This window comes from Magnolia sinica, chromosome 5 (genome assembly GCF_029962835.1).
Source record: "Magnolia sinica isolate HGM2019 chromosome 5, MsV1, whole genome shotgun sequence".
Taxonomy (NCBI): domain Eukaryota; kingdom Viridiplantae; phylum Streptophyta; class Magnoliopsida; order Magnoliales; family Magnoliaceae; genus Magnolia; species Magnolia sinica.
The window spans coordinates 5,346,250-5,366,761 of record NC_080577.1 but is presented as its reverse complement, the minus strand read 5'-3'; the positions used below and the strand labels follow the sequence as shown (position 1 = coordinate 5,366,761).

At 42.1% G+C, this 20,512-nt stretch overlaps 2 protein-coding genes and 1 non-coding gene across 3 annotated transcripts; 2 read left to right on the top strand and 1 right to left on the bottom strand.

Annotated features, from left to right (window-relative positions):
• The first annotated feature begins 1,019 nt into the window (after positions 1-1,019).
• Positions 1,020-1,092, top strand: TRNAF-GAA (transfer RNA phenylalanine (anticodon GAA)). Its single transcript has one exon. It is a non-coding gene; the product is annotated as a tRNA-Phe (tRNA).
• Positions 1,093-3,320: 2,228 nt separating this feature from the next.
• LOC131246899 (putative receptor-like protein kinase At3g47110) lies at positions 3,321-7,495 on the bottom strand. The gene is made up of 4 exons (XM_058247365.1): positions 5,689-7,495; positions 4,880-5,581; positions 3,589-4,002; positions 3,321-3,547 (listed from the first exon to the last, which is right to left on the bottom strand). The coding sequence occupies exons 1-4, from the start codon at positions 7,493-7,495 to the stop codon at positions 3,522-3,524; spliced, it is 2,949 nt and encodes a 982-aa protein (XP_058103348.1). The 3' UTR covers positions 3,321-3,521.
• A 50-nt stretch (positions 7,496-7,545) lies between these two features.
• Positions 7,546-14,872, top strand: LOC131246898 (uncharacterized). The gene is made up of 5 exons (XM_058247364.1): positions 7,546-7,734; positions 10,945-11,176; positions 11,223-11,809; positions 14,051-14,130; positions 14,665-14,872. The coding sequence occupies exons 1-5, from the start codon at positions 7,546-7,548 to the stop codon at positions 14,870-14,872; spliced, it is 1,296 nt and encodes a 431-aa protein (XP_058103347.1).
• The last annotated feature ends 5,640 nt before the right edge of the window (positions 14,873-20,512 follow it).

Below are 20,512 nucleotides of genomic sequence, written 5' to 3'. Positions count from 1 at the left end.
TTAGATGAGATTTTAATTTAAAGGGACTCCATGCAATTTGCTTGAGAATCCAGACCATTGTCCATTGCGTCCTATGATGGATGGACCATACTCCATGCTACCAGTCTTTGGGCTTTTGCCTTAATTTCTCTGCAAAACCGCCTTGTTTTTAGGCTATAAACTGAAAGGTTGAGATCGTCTTATAAAGGAGAGTTTTTGGGCATGATCCGTCCCGTCCACTTTGGATCGCATCAGGCCAATGGTCTGGACTACAGAAACATGGGCCTCATTTCTCAGTGAAGATGCTAAGGCAAAAGGTCTGGCAGAATGAGGGACGCAGCTTGGGTTGGATCAACCCAAACTCTATCAGGTTGGGCTTGGTCTGAAAAACCCCAACTTTATGTAAGTTGGGCTGAGGCCTCAAGCAACTTGACCCAAGTTAAGTAATATATGTATATGAGTTATAACTAATATATATGATACAAGCTTCAACTAATGGCTTATATGAAAAAAAAGGTTTGGAACCGTCCAATGTTATTGACTCTATGCTATATAAGGTTCGTGAATGGAACTGCCTACATAGGTAGAATAGGGTTTATGATATGAATTAACATGTGACCCACATGCTGAGTGGTCTGATTTGTTTTGAATGCTCTCTCTATTCAATGGAGAGTGTTCTTGACAATTTCTTTATTCTTATTTATTTATTAGTGGTGGTTGTTAGGCTTTATTTTCCTGGTGGTATTTGGTACTTACTGCCATTACTTATATATATATATATAATGGTTAGATGTTTAATTTTAATTTTTGTAACTCCTTTTAATATATTAACCTGACCAACCTGATCTAATCCGACACAACTCGAATTGCGTTAGGGTTAGGCATTCCGTACCTTGTGTTGGGCTTGGGTCGGGTAGCTTGAATTGGGTATAGGGTTGGGCCGGGCTTAGATATCACACATGTTCCAATTATTAGTATTTATGCCTGGGAGTGTAGATAAAAAGCAATATATTTACTGTGAGCTGAGTAAATTTCATCTTGCGGGGATAGCTCAGTTGGGAGAGCGTCAGACTGAAGATCTGAAGGTCGCGTGTTCGATCCACGCTCACCGCATAATTTTTTGTAGTGATGGTGTGGTGTGGTCCACCTACGAACGTAACACATTGCCAGCAAGCACTCCCTAATCCCAATTGGTTTTTTTTATTATTTTTTTTTGTAGTGATGGTGTGGCCCAATTTTCGTATGACTGATTGCATTGATCCGGATTTAACAGCATGTGCTATTTATGGTGTGGTCCACCTACGAACGTAACACGTCGCCAGCAAGCAATCCCTAATCCCAATTGGGTTTTCAGCTTGCTAAAACTCTGCATCATGAAAGCACATCAGGAGGTTTTTGAATTTAATTAAAGGGCATTTAGGAAGTTAAAGAAGGTGTGTCTGATGTCATAACACTCCATCGTTGTGACTCATCTCTCACGTTTATGGGATGGAACATATAAAGTCCTCGATGCTTTTATCTTCCTCTGTTTGGGTGCTCTATTTAAGGTTGGGTCAGAAATTTAGATAGTTTGATTGGTGGCAAACTATCATAGAAAGTCTCCCTGAAAGAAACTTCAAATCGTAAGTGGGTAGAGAATAGGAGAGAGAAACATACACACATATGGAAAATGGTACAGCTACAAGCTATACAGAGTAAGAGGAGAGAATACTACTTTCAAATTTAAACTGATCTCCTAATATGAACAGATATAACAAATACATAGAATTGATATCACGAAATCATTACATTGTGATCTATACAACCTTTGTTATACAAGCTCCCTAATCTATAGTTATTTGCACGTGCTCTGTCCGAAGAGCAAGAAAGTAGGAGTGGGCTACCAGAGGATTGAAATCACAAAAATGAGATGGGTTGAAGGGTCAAGCACATCTTCAGAATCATATATTTAGGCACTCTGACTAATTAGAGGGGTAAAATAGGTCCCAAGCTGCTTGTGTTATATACAGTAGAAATCTCCATTTCTCTTTTCCATGTTTGTTACACATACAAGCCCTATTAGTTTCATTTAATGCTCCGATTGAGTAGGGTGGCCGATTCGTTGGCTGGTTAGGGTTATCCATGGGCCGTGCTTGTTTGGCTGGAACTATTCAAAATTTAAATTTTGCTTGGCCCATTCACAGTGGAATAGTTAGCACTTTTCTCCACCATTGTTTTAGAAACTCTTAAAAAAAAAAAACAAAAACCACTGCTTCAGCTATGCAAATTTGAGATTGGTATTGGAACCTTAGAAAACAGGACTCAAGTAATATGGATTTTATTAGCTTCCGTACCCAAACATAGCCTTACTATGATGCACTGGTCTGGATGCATTTGGCCTAATTTCACAATCCTAACAGGTGAATTTCCAAGGCCGGTCTCGAGTTGATCCCAACCCATCTAACAATTCAAAGATATGGCTTCTTTTCTACCTTTTGAGTTTTGATGGCAGAGTTCCTCACATTTTGGCCCTGTTTGGACATACCCTCAAAATGGGCATTTGACACCTGAAAACAATGCTAAGCCAAACTCCAGTTTGTTTGGTCCTTTGGATGCACCCCCACAAAATGTCATCTGATCCCCAGCTCAATACAACCGGGTTTGATTATCACATAAGTTACCAGCAAATGAGCAGTTTCATTGAGCAAAAAAATGCCACTAATCCAATCCAATGGCAACAACTGGCTTACAAAAGCAATTTTCCACGTACGTGAATTCCCCATGTTGGCCAACCAGATCCAATCATAACCTCCGCACACCAACAAAATCAAATACAAAATTCAAGTGATATAAAATAAGCAAAAATAAATAAATTTAAGAAACCATTGGTAGACTGATTTACTGGAATTCCTCCACTCACCTGAAAACCATAAGAACAAGATGCTGAGGATAAAATAAAATAAAAATAGGATAAGATATGGGAATGAGAACATACAGCCATTTCATGAAGGTCGGACATACTAGATGATATATACCAGGTGCAAAAATCGGTCGGACCCCTTTCTTGAGGTGGACACAATGTCAAAATCAACCAACGGCAATGGTATTACTCAGTGCACTGAGGTGACCCACCTGATGAGCGGACTTGACTTATTGTCATACCAGGTGATCATCATGGCATGTGGCCCCCCCTTCCATTATTAGCCACTTCCATTTTTCTACTCATTTCTTTCATGCCATAATTGATTTTTGGTAGGAAAATCATTTATTACAAAAAACAATATCTCACCATACAATACTTTCCCAAGAATCTTCAGGAGATAAGATTACAAAACAGAAAAACTAATCGTGCAAGCCAAAGATATAAGCACACTACATATCACTTTATTGATACAAGAAGGGTTACCAAACCGACTAAACCCTTCACTACACAAACACTAAAAAACCAAAACAAAAAAATAGCAGACTAAACACAACCTCGTCTGAAGGGCAACAAGGAACTAAACAACCACCGTTTGCATACACATGTAGGAATCTTCTGTTGCATGACTACCCACAACTTATTAATAATAACTAAGATAAGATGAACCTTGACCACAACTGATTAATATTAACTAAGATAAGATGAACCTTGACCCAATGGTACCCCATTTTCCAAATCTTGGTGAATCCCATCCCCAAGATATAAATCTTTGATTGCATGAATTTCTGCGACTATATCTCTCATTTCCATCCGTTCATTTGGAGATTCTACCGAACATGCGATGCCAATTTTGGCCACGGAAGGCAAGCACTCTCGCGTTTTAGTTCTTGAAATGCGGCGTTGTTCTCCATTGTTTGGAGCTTGTACTTCTTCTGAGAGCAGCCGTGGGTGTACAATCTCCATCACTCGATCAGGTAAAGCTATCTTAACAAATTGATGGAGGCTTAAGCCGGCTTTAAACATGTCATCGGTTGGTCTCTTTCCTGTGAACATCTCTAAAAGAAGGATACCATAACTGTAGACATCTCCAGATGCAGACGCCTTTCCACCCATTCCATACTCTGTTATTTACACATCTCAAATTTTCGAGATACCGAGGTTTCATTCCAACAATCAAATAAAAATAGGGATTAGTTTTTTTACCTAAATAAAAAAGACAATCATTATTACAATAATGGGAAATAATTATCTTGTTAATTTTAAACTTTTGAAGCAATAAGTTATCAAGGTGTAATGAACAAATTAGTCCTACAAACATAAGGCTATGAAAAAGAAAAGCTATGCAACTCGATGAAAAAGAATTAGTACTAATTGCTCATCGATCAACCTTGCATGTCGCATTTTTATTTTTATTTTTGAAATTTATCTTAATTAAAATTAATTACTAAAAAGATTCTTCCATCCTCCAATCCTTCACTCTTATTGAGAGTTTGTTTCAGTTAGCACTGCAGTTGGTTTAGTTGTGGGGAATGGAGGTACAACTTTTACAAAATGATTTATTTTGAGAGTTTTAAGGTGTGTTTGGTAGCCACTAAAAAATTAATTCATCTCAATTAATTAATTGTAACTATGCATTTGAGATCAATTTTTTTATAAGTTTTAAAAAAGATCCTGATAATCAACAATTTATATAAGCTCCGGTAAATAACCAATATTCACCAAAATGAAACGAAATCATTTTTCAGTGGCTACCAAACCGGGTAGTTTTGTTGCTGCTGCTGCTATTATTTATGTGATATGATTTGGTGCTCACAAACAAATAGTGGTGGTTTTTTTTTTTTTCTTCTTTATAATACTCGAACCTTTCTGAAAAGAGAGAGAGAGAGAAAAAAAAAAAGCAATAAAAAGAAGAACATGGCTAATTCGAAATATATATCTTCAAATTTTTGCAAAACATTTAAAAAAGACAAGAAGAAAGAAGACGTTTGAAATTGTTACCTGGAGGAACATAGCCAAAAGATCCCTTGATACCAGTTGAGCTGGTTTGATCTTGAGAGGTATTACTGGCGGTATTAGAAAGGAACCTTGCTAAATCGAAATCACTCACATGGGCGAACATGTCATCATCCAGTAGAACATTGCTTGGTTTTAGATCACGATGAACGATTGGTGTGCCACAATGATGATGAAGATACTCCAATGCATAAGCGACATCAACAGCTATATCTAGTCTTTGAATAAGGTTCAAGCTCCTCAACTCTTGCTGCCCATGTACATTTGGATGCAACCACATCTCTACACTCGCATTAGACATGTACTCAAACACTAGAGCTTTGAAATCATTGCCTTGAAAATCAATGCTTGAGCAAGCAGTTACGGTTTTCACTAGATTCCGATGCCGGATATTTCTCAAAGCTTCACATTCGGCCATGAAACTCCTAGAAGCTCCATGTTTTTGAAGATCGACAACTTTCACTGCAACAAGTGTTTCATTGTGATCTAGAATTCCTTTGTATACAGAACCATAACTTCCCATACCAATCAAATTGTCCGAAGAAAACCCACCAGTCGCTTTAAAGAGATCAGCATAAGAAACATTTAAAAATTGGCCCTCCAAAAAAGACGCAGACAAAGGCTTCTTGTTGACCTTTCTTCTTGCCCAAATAGCAAGGAGAAATGATAAAAGAATCGAACATAAAACTGCACCGACCACAGAGAATATAACTGTAACAGAAATCGACCTTCCATGTTTCTTAGGATCTTTCTTCGGGGGGCATGCTGGCAACCGTAATTGTGAGATACCTCACAAAGCTGCTTGTTTCCGAGGACTGAAAATGCACTTAAATTTTCGAAAATCCCTTGACTTGGGACTTGGCCGTCGAGATCATTGAAAGACAGATTCAAAAACTGCAAGAATGGAAATTTCTCCAGAACTTGTGGAATATTTCCAGACAAGTTATTATGAGAAAGATCTATCAGCAGAACACTTTTTAAGTTGTTCAAAGATGGAGGAATGGTTCCTTGAAACAGGTTATCGTGCAAATCAAGTATTTCCAGACTCGGACAATTTGCTAGCGTGCTGGGAATTTCACCTGTCATTTTGTTGGAAGAAATATTCAACTTTTGAAGTTGTTTCAAGTCACCAACTTCCGACGGTAAAGATCCGACCAAAGAATTCTCATATACACTAATATCAATCAGCGTAGGAATACTTAAAACTTCTTTCGGTATGATACCGCTCAGCTTGTTTCCATTAAGGCCTATTCCTAAAAGACTAGGACAATTTCCAAGACTTGAAGGGATACTTCCATGCAAACGATTTTCAAGTAAACAGAGTATAACCAATCTAGTGATGTTGCCAATGGAAGATGGGATTTTTCCAGAAAGTCTGTTTATGTACAAATACAAGCCTTCCAAATTTTGAAGCTTCCCAATGCCAATAGGAATGGTACCCGTAACAAGGCTCTCACCTATAACTAGTCTATTCAAGTTATAGAGATTGCTAATATCTGTCGGAATGCTTCCAGATATCGGGCTTCCTCCTAACGCTAGTTTGGTTAGGTGGGTAGAGAGATTGACGATGGTGGCAGGCATTGTTCCTCTCAGCCGATTGGAATACAGGTCTAATACTTCCAAACGGGTACAATTGGTCAAGGAGGTGAGGAGACTCAAGTCATGGTCTCCTTCTCCGCCTCCAAGCTGATTAAAACCTAAATTTAGGATACCGAGTTCCCGTAGTCTTCCGAAATTCACAGGCACAGGTCCTCTAAATTTATTAAAACTTAAATCAACTAATAAAAGTCTTGAAGCATTGGGTAATGAAACTGGTATCGGTCCCGTTAATTGATTTCTTCCAAAGAGAATGTATTTGAGATTAGGAAGGGTGAGACCTAGATTGGCTGGAAGGTTTCCATGAAGTCTGTTACCAACGACAGAAATATCAACGATGGATGAGAGGTTGTAAATAGATGGTGGGATCAGACCAGACAATTTATTTACAGGGATTTGAAGGAATTGTAACTTCACTAGCCGTCCTAGCTCATCTGGGATGCTTCCTTCCAAACTGTTGGAATCTAGATAGAGACTGACAAGAGACGTGATGTTTCCGAAGGGTGGTGGGATGTTGCCGATGAGATTGTTATCACCAAGCTTCAACAACTGGAGCTTTGATAAAGAGTGAAGCTGGACGGGAATTCTCCCTGCGAGCTTGTTTTTATGTAAACTAATGGATCTGATTTCTGAGCAGTGGGACAGGTTTTCAGGGATACCCCCTTGCAACCCATTATCGCTCAGGTCAAGAACCCGAAGCCGGAAGAGCCAGCCGATTTCAGGTGGGATTTCGCCATGGAAGCTGTTGCTCGAGAGGTTGATGCTCCTGAGGAATGTGAGGTTAGCTACGCCAGGTGATATGAACCCCACCAGACTGCGGGAAGCAAGGTTCAAAGCGGTGACCCTTTGAGGATGTCGGCGACCGCATGTGATTCCTTCCCAGTTGCAGAAATGGAGGGAAACGTTCCATGAGCTGAAGACCCGAGAAGGATCGTCGGATATCCGATCCTTGAATGCGATCAAGGCGAGTCGATCCGTCTCGTTTCCAAAGGCGGGGGACCCCATTCCTACGCAGTTCAGACATAGAAGAAGAAAAGCAAAGAGTAATGACCAAAATGACCCTGGACGTAAATGTCCAACCTCCATTCTTCTTCTCAATCGGAGGGCTACAGATAAAGAAAACTGCCACTAGCGTCTGTTGGGGAATGCGTTCTACTCTTCGTATATTTATTATAGGAGTTGCATCCGTCGCGACTAACAAACCAGCATGCGTCGCCACAGACAGTGATCCATTTGCTGAGATGGTCCGATGATTTGAACCGTCCGCGTTATAGATAGTAAGATAGGTGTCGCTCTTGTCTTTCTGTGGGCCCACTCGAAATGTTTGTTTAACCATTTTTTATTTAACAAAGTTATAAGGCCGTCCTCTCATCTTTGTGGAAAGAAATAAAAATACTAACCTTTGATTTGTTTTTTGAATGGAATCCCTTTGAAAATCTATTTTCATTGTTCTAAATTTATCCATAGATAGTGGTGGTTGCAGCCAGAAAGAGAGACCTTGGCCTGGACATACCCAATACTTCACACATATTGCAGTGGACTTTAATTTTCTTATTTTATTTTATTTTATTTGCAATGGACGATAAAATTGAAAATAAAAATGATGCCTTATCAGACTCTCTCGACTATCCCTACTGTGCAGATGTGCTTTATCTGATCTACTGAATGGCCACAAGTGTAAATTGAATGTAGGCCGTTGTTTAATTGCTGTAAAATGTTCATTTTTCTTGAATATGTTTAGCTCACATGATCATATTGAAAAAGCAAAAAGTAGATCTTTAGATAAGGTATCTATTCAATAGGGATCGTCCGATGGGAATGTCCAATCATGCAAATGTGTTCTCTTCATGAACATGGTGAGGCTAGTGACAGAAACGGTTATATGCTGACGCTGAGAAATTGTAAGCGTCGAATTTATTAACTAAGTTACACGGTGGTGTTTGTAATTTGGAGCTGCTGTCTTTTTTGCAAGCTGCTGCTCAACAAGCAGGGGCGGGTCAACATTTTCGGGGCCTCAGGAAAGTCATGAAAATGAGGCTTTTCAGTTTAAGAAAAAAAAAATAATAATAATAAAATCAAAATTAAATCATAAATTTGCTTCTCGCCTTTTTAGATGTAAAATTACTAATTAAACTTATGCATTCAAGTTTACCCAATAAATCAATTTCGATAGGTAAAATTGCTAAACCGTTCATAAGGTGAATCCTAGATGGATGAAAGGAAAACATAAATATCAGCTTATCCAAAATTTCTATCGCCTACAGAAAAGTTTTTAATGGTGAGCATTCAATATCCAATTATTTATTTATTTATTTATTATTATTATTTTTTTAATGTGTGTGTGTGTGTTGTGGTCCACTTGAGCTTTGGTTATGTTTCATGTTTTTTCTAATATTCTAAAATGGGATGAAGAAACGGATCAATGGAATAGATATAACACATATAATAATGTAGACTCCACGGATCTCAGGGTTGCAGGAATCCCTAAAGTGGTCTGCACGCAATCCACGTCTATTGCGAGAATAATGAATTTAGAATTGTATCGTACTCTAGTAGTGTTATAGTTAATAAATAGGCACTCCTAGATTGTTAATATAGCATATTTTGACTCCATCCAAACCATCTAAATTAGGTGATCCATTCTAGACAGGCTAAATTACAAAAAATCCATTGATTTAACTGTTATGGGGAAATTTGTGCAAGGACAATTAGGGTTGGCCTGAGCTACACGGCTCGGATGATAAGGCTTCGGAAGGAGAATGCAACATCAGGGGCCAACTCTTAAGTCACGACTTAAAACTGCCGTTTTGATTCGCGAACACGGAACCTCGTCCTCATCCGAAGGGGGATGGTTGCGCTGAGCCCTGACCTCCATTCTTGGTATCAAACAACGAACTCCAACCTCAGTGACTTATCGACGGACTCCGACCCTTGGAACTCGGTATGATCCGAGGCCAAGGCAGGACATGCATATTGCATGCATGGAGACCGAGGCAGAGCTCAGGTGTGGGTGTATTATGTGTCGAGGCTGAGGACGAACTCGTGGTGGAACTCCGCACACCGAGTCTGGAGATCAGCCTGAACGTAAGCGTGACCGACGATCTTGCCCAAAGATACACACCATTAAGACACGATACGGCGCGCGGTCCAAAGATTGTGGAGGATATCTCCCCAATTGCAATATCCGCTTGATTGAGTAAATTATGCCGAGATTGATGGACGCGATCCGCCTGACCCACAGGTATAAATACCAAGGGACTTCATTGATACAGGTATGCAAGATCTCGCACCCTCTCTCTACATACGACTTAGACCCAGATTCCCTAGCTTGATTTAGGCATCGGAGGGTCCCCGACTTAACCAGGGTCTCCTTTCTTTACCCTTTTGTGCAGGACCAGGGTTCATTGAAGGTCTGCTGTATTGAGTGGAGGGTGATCCGAATTTTGACCTCAACATTTTTTTGGCGCCGTCGGTGGAAATTTAAAACGAAAAACTCGAAGGTTTTACCGAAAATGGCACCGAAAGGAAAGAAAAAGGCGATAGTTGTGGAACTCAAACCCAGCGGGCAACGCCAATCCTCTTCGTTACTACACACCAACTCGGATCCGATAGGATCGTCTCAACGGACTTGAAGCCGAGGAGGAAAATACAAGGCATTGCAAAATGAAGTCCAGATGTTGAAAGACGAAATCAGCCGAATGAAGGCGCAACAAAATCAACAGCCGCCATTAAACCTGGTGGAAGCCACCCTGATGCTCGAAGTATGACCGCAGTCAGTCAGCTCCCGGGCCAGAGGATCCCAAGCATAGTCTGCATGCGCTCCCAACCCTGTGCACAAAATAGTGCCCCAAAAGCGATCCGCCTGAACCTCAGAACCCACTATTGGACGTGAAACAGTCTTATGTGTATGCCACTTCGGCCCTGGCACCTACTGACCTTCGTCATCGGCTAGAAAGGAGCAGATGCGGTAGGACATCCGAGGTGATGGGTGCCTCCCAAGAGACAGTAGCTGAGAATGAAATCCTTTGGAAGCATAACTTAAAGAACTCCGAGACCAGTTTAAGGCGTTTCAAAAGGACCAGCGATCTGCGTCTGTCCCAACTACAGTTCAGACAATGATGGAAGAGACTGAGCCTCCTTTCACCTCAGCAATCATGGACGAGGTGATGCCGTCGAGGTTCATGATGCCCCTTGTCATCCATTTCTCTGGATCCGGAGACCCCTCAGAACATGTCGAATCATACCATTCATAGATGCAGATCTAGTCGGCCACGGATGCCATAATATGCCGAGCCTTCTCGATAACCCTCTCCGGGTCTGCTCGAAGTTGGTATTGACAACTTAAACCAAAATCGATCAGCTCCTTCGCGGAGCTCAGTAGATTGTTCCTTATCCAGTTCATCTCTGGTAAGAAGAGTCAGAAGTCGACTACTCATCTATTCACCCTCAAACAGGGGAACAAAGAACTACCGAGGGATTACATTGCCCGCTTCAACGAGCAAGCGTTGTTAGTGGAAGATTACGACAATAAGATGGCGCTCTCAGCCATGTTCAGCGACCTCAAAGAAGGAAAGTTCACCTTCTCAATTGGGAAAAATTCACTGACCACCTTGGCCGAGCTCATCAACAGGGTTCAGAAGTACACCAATGCCGAGGAATTTTTCAACACCCGCAGGAACATCCAAGGTGCTGAAATGTCATTAAAAAAAGGTAAAGGAAAGAAGAACCTCAGTCTCCAACAAAAAGCCCGACGACCGAGCCCCTCGTGATCGTTGGCCAAGCAGGAGACCCGAGGGCAAATTCCGTTCTTACACCCCTCTCAACACCTCCGCGGAGCAGATCTTGTTAGATATTAGGGGTCAGAGACTCTTGAACTGGCCGGTCTGCATGAAGACCAACGCTGAGAATCGGGATAAGAGCAAGTACTGTCGGTTCCACCGTGATTATGGCCACAACACGAGCGACTGTGTAGACCTCAAAGATGAAATCGAGACCCTTATCCATAATGGTCACTTGTGCCAATACATTAAGGAGAAGAAGTTGGGTAGGAAAGAAGAACGACTGAGCAAAACCGTAGAAGAACCTGCTGAAATTCGAACCATTTATGGTGGTTCATCTAGTGGAGGCGATTTGAATAGGGCTCGTAAATCCCACCTTCAGAGTTTAGACCCTGAACACTATGTCTATTTAACCGAAAGGCCAAGGAAAGAGCTCCGTCTCAGCCCCTGCAGCTTGACTTTCATAGAAAATGATGCGTGTAGAATCCAGCATCCGCACGATGATGCTCTTGTGGTGGCTATGACCATAGCTAACCACAAGGTTTTGAGGGTCAAATATTGCATACTAGACCCCAATTACTACATAGATTTACCAACACACCGCTTAACGGTTTATTTTAATCATGTTTGTGATGCAAGGTGAATCTAGGAGCGTGGACTGGAAAGAATGTTAAAAGCATGGATTTAATGCTCAGGCATCACTAAGGCATTGGACGGGGCTCCATAGGACTAAGATCGAGGATTTACATGCTAGAGATCAGAGAAATTCTAGCCACTCATCTTAAACAGGCCTAAAAGACGTCCAGAATGCAAGATCATAGGGTTCCCACCATCTGATCGGCTTGAAACTCCATACGTGGCCTAAGGACCATGAATGAACCGTACACGTCGAATTTCAGCTCCTGGATCACTGTGAAAGTGGCCTAACTGACAGATCAGCCACCAAGACAGTAATATGGGGCCCACCTGTTATCTGGATATGCTTCAAAGTTAGTCTTGACGGTTTAAATGATATGACAGAATGGATGGACAGAGCGGATTTCACGAAAACATCAAGGTGGGACCCAGTTCACGTGAGTGAGAGTGCAAACTGTCGGTGCACTCACATTGCACCGAGTTAACAAAGCAGTCAAACTACGTTTGACCGAAATTTTCACCCGATCCCATGTCTGTTGCTGCGAACGGAGAACAGAGGATTGCATGATCCCTGTGGGCCACCATGCGGACCTATAAGCTTAATCTGAGCCGTCCATCGAATCCCAATGGGTCGTCTGAGCCAAGAATAGGAGGAAAACCCAAAAGAAACGCAGAAGGAGAAAATTCAACTCTCCAAACAGAAGATTGATGGTTTGAAGAAAATCCTGTGGTCCTCATCAACAGAAGGCCAAAAACACATATTTCTAACTGAAATTTCGAGATGAATCTGGTGGCCGGTGTGGATTGCCTAAAAGTCAGCTGAAGTGGGCCCCACCATCAACACAATGCAAGAAATTGTGCAAGCCTATGCGTCCGTGAAAACTGACGTCGGTGGGGCATTATTCGATCTTGGTGGTGATCGGATTAGCAATCTAGACCGTCCATCATGCTACTGGGATGATTTCGATCAGATCCCCAGGCTTTCCACCGTCGAGCAGGTTGTATCTTCACCCATAAGATGGGTCGACAGGGGCTGGGGCAGATTTAACTCCACGTTGTAAGATGGGTCATAAATGGAGATTCAGGCCGATCAAGGCCGTTCAACCTTGAGCAGGGAGGGGACTGACCACTCCCAAGAAAGTTGATTAGTAGATTTAGTCGGCACAAGTATGGATTTCAGTTTGGGCACAAGTTCCTTTAGGGAAATTGCTGAGCAAAAGAAACACAGTGCGTAGAGCGTTTTGGAAGGTGCGCTGCACCTTATAAAGCCTAGCCGACCACAGAAGCCAGGGCATTAGAGGAGTTGGGAAGTTTGGACATGAGAGAGCAAGAGAGAGAGAGAGAAGGGTGGATGGCTCGGGCTCGGATTCTTTCTTCCTTTTCTTCTTTCTTCATGTATTTATGTCTTTCCTTTGCAGATATGTTAGCATGACTATGTCAGGCTAATCCTCTTAGCTAGGGCTAAGAGGTGAAGCTTGTATCGTGATGAGAGAATTTATGCGTGTGCATTTTATTTAGATTGAAGGAATTTTGATTTAATTTTATTATGGGAATATTTTTAGTTTTTAATGGTCTGTTGTGACTGAAATTACAATGGGTCTGTGATGGCTTTGAGTATTTCTTTTTTCTTATTTTGATTATGACGTTAGGAAGCCCTGTTGTTCGCCATCGTCTCTTGGGCATGGTTGGATGTCGGTACCCTTCCTAACCTTCATAATCATCTGATTGATTGTTAATTCGTTTAATTCTGTTGTTTACTTTGTCTCCTAGGCATGGTTTGGTAATGGAATCCATTCTAATTCATATATCTTTCATCTCTTAAAAACTATATCAAAGGAAATTCAGTCTTGATTTTCATGAGGATGGGACTCTAAGTTCAATTGAGTTCTTGAAACAAGCATAAGATCTCCCTGATCTCTACAAGTGGATCCTCTGAATCCCTAGTTTCCTTTCCTTGAATTCTTTAAGTTTTAGATTAGTATTTTGTTATTATTCCTCAAATTCAATCAATTTAGATTTCATCTTGGTCTAGTTCTATTTCTACTTGGTTCAAAGTACGTATAGGTTTCTGTCCCTTGGGATTCGACCTCGGTCTCACCGAGTTTATTACTACATCACAACCCTATACTTGGGGAGTGAACACAAGGTCTTCCGCATCCTTGTCAACACGGGAAGCTCAGTCGATGTCATTTACTCCGAGGCATTCGAGAGTATGAGTATTAACAGGTCACAACTCTGACCAGTGAAAACCCCCTACATGGCTTTGTCGAAGATAGGGTGATCTCCTAGGGAGCCATTACTCTTCCCGTGACAGCCGGCGAAGGATAGCACCAAGCTACACTTCTTGCAGACTTTCTTGTCGTCAATGTGCCGTCAGTGCACTGGGCCGACATTCCCTTAATGCAATAAGGGCGGTCTTGTCCACATACCATTTGATTATGAAGTTCCCCGCCGAAGGATGGGTCGGATACCTCCGAGGGGATCAGCGAGAAGTCCGGAGATGCTATGCGATAGCTATAAAAAAATGGTCGGTAAAGTAGGCCCTCACCATCAACACTCTCGATTCTATAGAAGAACCCCCCGAGGACTAAAAGATTGACCCACTCGAGGAAGCCGACCCGAGTAAAATTGTTTAGCTCGGATCTTCGCTGAATTCTGAGTAGAGGTTTCAAATGTTAACTTTCTTATAACAGCATAAGGACGTTTTCGGTGGTCGCACGGGGATATGCCTGACATTTTTCCCGATGTCATGGTCCACAGGTTGAACGTGGATACGGATCATAAACTGGTGAAACAGAAGAGGAGAGCATTCGATGCCGAAAGATACACAGCCATAGCCGATGAAGTTTCCAACCTCCTCAGCGTCGGCTTTATCGAGGAAATACATTATCCAGACTGGATCGCCAACGTGGTCCCGGTGAAGAAAGCAAGCGGAAAGTGGCGGTCTGTGTCGACTACTCGGATCTAAATAAAGCTTGCCCTAAAGATAGTTTTCCCTTACCTCGAATCGATCGACTGGTCGACAGCACGGCTAGTCACGAACACCTCTCCTTCCTGGATGCCTAATTTAGGTATAATCATATCCCGATGCATCCCCCAGACAGGCAAAAGATTACCTTTGTCACCGACAAAGGGCTCTACTGTTACTGGGTCATGCCTTTTGGCCTGAAAAATGCTGGGGCAACATACCAAAGATTATGTCCAAGGTGCGACAAATGTCAGAGGTTTGGAGCAATACTGAGGTAACCGACGGAAGAAATGACCCCTATGAGTGGGCCGTAGCCGTTTACTCAATGGGGGATCGACATCATTGGACCTCTGCTCACAGGGAAAGGACAAGTGAAGTTTGCTATTGTTGTGGTCGATTACTTCACCAAATGGGCCAAGGCCTGTGGCTAAGATAACTGAACAAAAAGTGGTTGACTTTGTCTAGAAGAAATCATTTATCGATTTGGAATCCCGCGTACCATCGTTTCTGATAACAGCAAGCAGTTTGACAATGACAAGTTCAAGGGCATGTACTGGGGGCTCAGCATCTCGAACGCTTATTCCTCGCCTCGGCATCCGCAGTCCAATGGGCAGGTGGAAGTTATAAACAAGGTCATCAAGTACCACCTGAAACAAAGTTAGAAAAAGTGAAGGGCAACTAGGCCGAGGAGCTCCCATTTATCCTATGAGCATATCGGACCACGACCCAGTCATCTACTATGGAGACCCCCTTTTCGCTATCCTACGGCTCGAAGGTGATCGTCCGAGTCGAGATCGGCCTCCTGACAGCTCAAGTCAGAAACTATCAGGAAGATCAGAATGCAGAGTATATCACAGCAAGCCTTGACTTGCTCGAAGAAGCCAGAGATATCGCCCGACTCCGAGTCGCTGCTACACATCACCAAGTGGCACGATTTTATAACTCAAGGGTTAAGACAAGGCGGTTCTAGCTACGGGACTTGGTCTTTCATTGCATCTTTCAAAATACGACAGAACCGAGGGCTAGGACACTAGGGCCCAACTGGGAAGGGCCCTATCGTGTGATCAGATCAACCCAGCCAGGCTCCTATCACTTGGAAGACCTCGAGAGACGTCCACTCCCCCATCTCTGAAACTTTGAGCACTTGAAGATATACTATTAGCGAGAATCTACCAGCCATTGACGACCCTCAATGAATGTACTGCCTAGAGCTACTAGCCTTTTGTGGCTTCTAATAAAAGTTTCTCCTTTTTTACAAGTGCAATCTATGAACGGAAGAAGTTACCTCTCACAAGCAGAGGCTAACTTAACGGATCGATCCCTTCAAGAATGGGTCGGGATGTTAAACCCACGAAAATCTACATGGGGATCCCCTCGATGGTGAAAATCATTATCTCCACAGCTGTTTGTGGTGTGGTACAGATGATCTTTGGATATGATTCGTTTTTTTTTTTTTTTAATAATGCTCTAAAATGATTTCTAAAAATAGATGAACGGTGTAGATATAATAAATACATCACTATAAGGCCCATGTAACTTTGATCTCCTTTGAACCATTCGTTCGAGGAGCGTTAGTGCTCGTCTTCGCACGACACGTACCTACAGCAGCTATATAGCTGGTGTGCGGTACACTAGCCAATCTGCTTCCTATTTTCTTAGTCTGTTCGTACGTGAAAGTTTAGACTGGGAAAGTAAGTTTACGAGCGTCTGGGAAAGACGCTGGGTAAAAGGTGAGATTACAAAGGTGAGATTACAGTGGTCAATTTCTCACACCACAATAAGATACGAAGAATTCGCACCGTGTCATTGACCAGATTTTTTAATTGAAGAAAGGACAAGTTTTAGTTCGCATACAGTGTACCTGTGTATACCAACATCCCACCGTTCCTGGACATATTGAAAAGAAGGGGCAATTTCAACGGCTCTCGTTTCTTTGATGGTTACAAATCCTTATGTGACATCATCAAAAGGTGGTATTGAGGCATATGCTCTCTTCTATCAGGATGGCAATAAAGTCTCGCTAGCACAATAATTCGGTGGTTGGCTAACTTTAGAAGGTGGTGGTACATGTAATGTGATGAGCACCGTCCATTTATCTTGGTCTGAATTCTACGACAACAGTGGTGGTGGGCCAGTCCTTTTCATCAGAATCTGTAAGTGGGCTAGCTCGAGTGCACTTTGTAAGTCTACTCACCTCACACGTGTAAATGAGGCACATGTGTGGGATTCACTCATCAGGTACCCCGCTGCGTGCATGGCATGTCCCTAAGAAATCAGCGGATCTGATCATCAGGCAGGCGCCACGTGTTTATAGAATTCAGACTTTTGTTAGTTTTCTATCAACCGTTCGTTTGTTTCGATGCAACAGATGATCATCACCTGATTTTTAGAACCAAGCATCTAAACGGTGGGGATAGCCTGATGAGTTGCTCTGATCTTGCATACGCACGTGCCTCATTTTTCCACCCGAGTGAGTGCACTTACAAAATGCATGGGACTCAGTTTACCTGCATTTCGTCCTTTTCTTTCCATTCCTCATCTGAGCCTTTCACAACTCAATCTCTCCCTAGCGTTCAAAAAGAAAAACAAGAGAAAGAAAAAGAAAAGTGATAATTATGATAATAGACAGGTACAGTACAATCAGATGCATATACGTACAAGTGTTTTGAGATCGCACATGTGGGGTCCGTGATCCAGTCATCCTAACTGTCGATCTAATGGGCCCTACAGTGGATGTGGCTTATCGGCTAAAAGTCTCCAAAACTGGAACGTCCTGAATTTTCAATGTCAGGCCAGCAAATATTCAGTTAAGAAAGAGCATATACCAACGGTCCATATTCAACGGTATAAGGGCCAATTATTCAACGGATCAAATTTTCCGATCTGAGAAATTTTTGGACCATGAGGCAACCAAGGTTTGGGCCGATGGTTTGGACGATCACTGAAGAATGGGACCCATTTGTTCAAAATAAAAACCTATCGGAAGGTATAACTTAAATCGGGTGGGTCAGTATAGAAAGGAATAGAGCGCACCACAAGAGTAGTCATGTAGAGAGGTTGACTGACGCTGGGTGCGCGTTTATCCACCTTGTAACGTCCATTTTTTTCCACTCCCAAAGTAGCTGTCTTTTGTGACTGAGATGCTTAGATTGGCTTGGCTTGGCTTTAGGGCTGAAAGTAGGGCGGGTTCAACCCAGCTGACCTGACATTGTGTTGGGCTCGGTTGGAATGCATCGATAAAACTTGGGTCAATCTTAGAGTGAGGTATCGGGTTGCCCGATCTAACTTGGACCTGATCAATATATAAGTTATTCATAAATTATAATTGAGTGTGGATAGCTTGTGTTGAAGGTGCAGGAAATTTCACTGCAACTGAGTCTTTGGTCCACATCATTTCTGATAGCTCAAGCTAACAAGATACGTCAGTTGTCCTTTGTTTTAACTTGTTTGTTTAGGAAAAATAAAATTCTTTACAAGTAATAACTATATATATAATTAATAAAATCATAGATATTAAAAATAAGATGTTTATTGAAATATAATAAACTAATGTAATAATGAAAATATAAACATGTATCCACAACCTTGCCCACTTGGGTTGGGCTTGAGTTGAGAATTTCTAACCTAAAGTTAGGTTAAGGTTGAGGTATGGAAGCATTGGGTTGCGCTAGGGTTGAGCACCAACTCATCCCAATCTGCTTTCAGCCCTACTTAGTTTGGCTTGGCTTAGCTTAGACGTGCAGTTCATTTAACCGGGAGCGGATTGGTGCGGCCCGGTCTCACCCAAATAGCTTGGCTGTTATCATAGGGCCCACCTTGATGTATTTATTTTATATCTATGTTGTCCATCCATTTTTCTAAATCATTTTAGAGCATGAACTTAAAAATGAAGAAGATCCAAGTCTCATGTGGGCCATATTATAAGAAACAATTGTGATTGAATGTCCTACCATTAAAACTTCATACGCCCATTGTAATGTTTCCCTAATACTTATTTGCCTTCCAACCGGTTTATAAAGGTCATATAAACTTGGATATGAAGTGAATAAAATATCAACTTGATCCAAAACTTTTGTGGCCCACTAATGGTCAATCACCACTAATTCCTATGGTGTGGTCCACCTGAGAATTGCTTCTGCTTCATTTCTGGGCTCATGTCCTAGAATGGTCTGGAAAAATGGCTAGATCGTGTGGATATAGATTACATATATCAAAATGGGCCTAGGGTAAACGACAACTTGCCCTGGATCAAAGAGAGATCCTTCTTTCATAGCCATAATATATTTATGACATCTAACTGTCCAGCAGAGTCTTAGTACCATGAGAGTGGGACACCCCAATTATGAGGTCGATCCAACTATCCCGTGGACCACATTATGAATTTGGAGATTTTTAGGTAGTCTATTGTTTTTTTCCCCTTTATGGTGTACGCTTGGTTTTTGACCTATTGCATTGTCATGGTTAGGATCACTTGATGTGCAGGTTGGATGGAATACACAACACCATGGACCCCACACATGTAGTTGAATAATTTGGTTGTACAAGCTCCTTGCAAAGGAAGAACCAAACCCCATGAGGACGGTCCTCATTCAACTATTAACCGAGCTTATACTACAATGTTGTTTGTAGGGTAAGGAGCACATTCACTCTGTTCATAAGGTGTGGTCCGTCAAGTTCATCTCGACACAAAAATCAGGCCAATCCAATACACAGGAAGATCACGCGGCCAGATGCATCGAACAGTTGGGACAGGGACCCACTATTAACACCAATCCAGACTGGGGGGGGGGGTTACACCATGTGATTTCAAACGGTTTTAGGCATGGTTTTATAATGGTGTGGCGCATTGGACATCAGTGGGATGCAGATGATGGAGGGAGTGGATGTCATGCACGCATCATGGTGGGGTCCACACAAACGTTGAAGAGGAATTAGAATTTGTCTCCCAATATGCAATTGTTCACACACACACATACACACACACACATATGGGAAAAGGTTCTATGCAGTTGAGCTCATGGGAACTTCCCATGAGGTCGATCTGTGTGGGCCCCACCATGATGCGTGTCAACTATCAACACTGTGCATTTGATGGGTCCCCTTTAAATTATAGGATATCAAAAAATCAGCCCTATACGGGACTTAGGTGGGCCATACCATCTAAAATCATGTGAAGACATGCCTCAAACATATTAAAGCACTTGATTGGGCCCACCTGAAATTTGGATGCATCTGAAACTTAGTCTGACTCCTCATCCAAGTGGGACACACATAATGGTTGGGCTGGATTTGTGAACTACATCTCGGTGGGCCCAACAAATGATTATGAATGTTTTAATGGAGGGTAACCCCTCTCAACTGTTTTACGTGGTGTGGCCCCACCAAGTCATGAATTGACTTGACTTGATTTTTAAGCCCATGGCTCACCATAGAATGGTGCATCTGCCTGATGGGGTAAATGTTCAACATGCATCATGGTGGCGCCCATACATCTCGACCTCATGGGAACTTCCCATGAGCTCGACTGCATAGAACCTTTTCCACACACACACACACACACACACACTTTGTAATAACCTTTGCCGACAACATATCGTCGTGCTGGCAACGTAGGCTTAACAGGTTCATCATGATACAATC

What these genes read in the sequence shown, in the direction of transcription:
- LOC131246898 (XM_058247364.1), top strand. Translation starts at nt 7,546, where the DNA reads ATGACCCTGGACGTAAATGTCCAACCTCCATTCTTCTTCTCAATCGGA. An exon ending in GTGATCCATTTGCTGAGATG is followed by an intron (nt 7,735 to 10,944) that starts GTCCGATGATTT and finishes ACCCTCAAACAG; the next exon opens with GGGAACAAAGAACTACCGAG. An exon ending in TGACCATAGCTAACCACAAG is followed by an intron (nt 11,810 to 14,050) that starts GTTTTGAGGGTC and finishes AGTGAACACAAG; the next exon opens with GTCTTCCGCATCCTTGTCAA.
- LOC131246899 (XM_058247365.1), bottom strand. Translation starts at nt 7,495, where the DNA reads ATGGGGTCCCCCGCCTTTGGAAACGAGACGGATCGACTCGCCTTGATC. An exon ending in TTTTGGCTATGTTCCTCCAG is followed by an intron (nt 4,003 to 4,879) that starts GTAACAATTTCA and finishes TGTAAATAACAG; the next exon opens with AGTATGGAATGGGTGGAAAG. An exon ending in TGGGGTACCATTGGGTCAAG is followed by an intron (nt 3,548 to 3,588) that starts GTTCATCTTATC and finishes GTTGTGGTCAAG; the next exon opens with GTTCATCTTATCTTAGTTAT.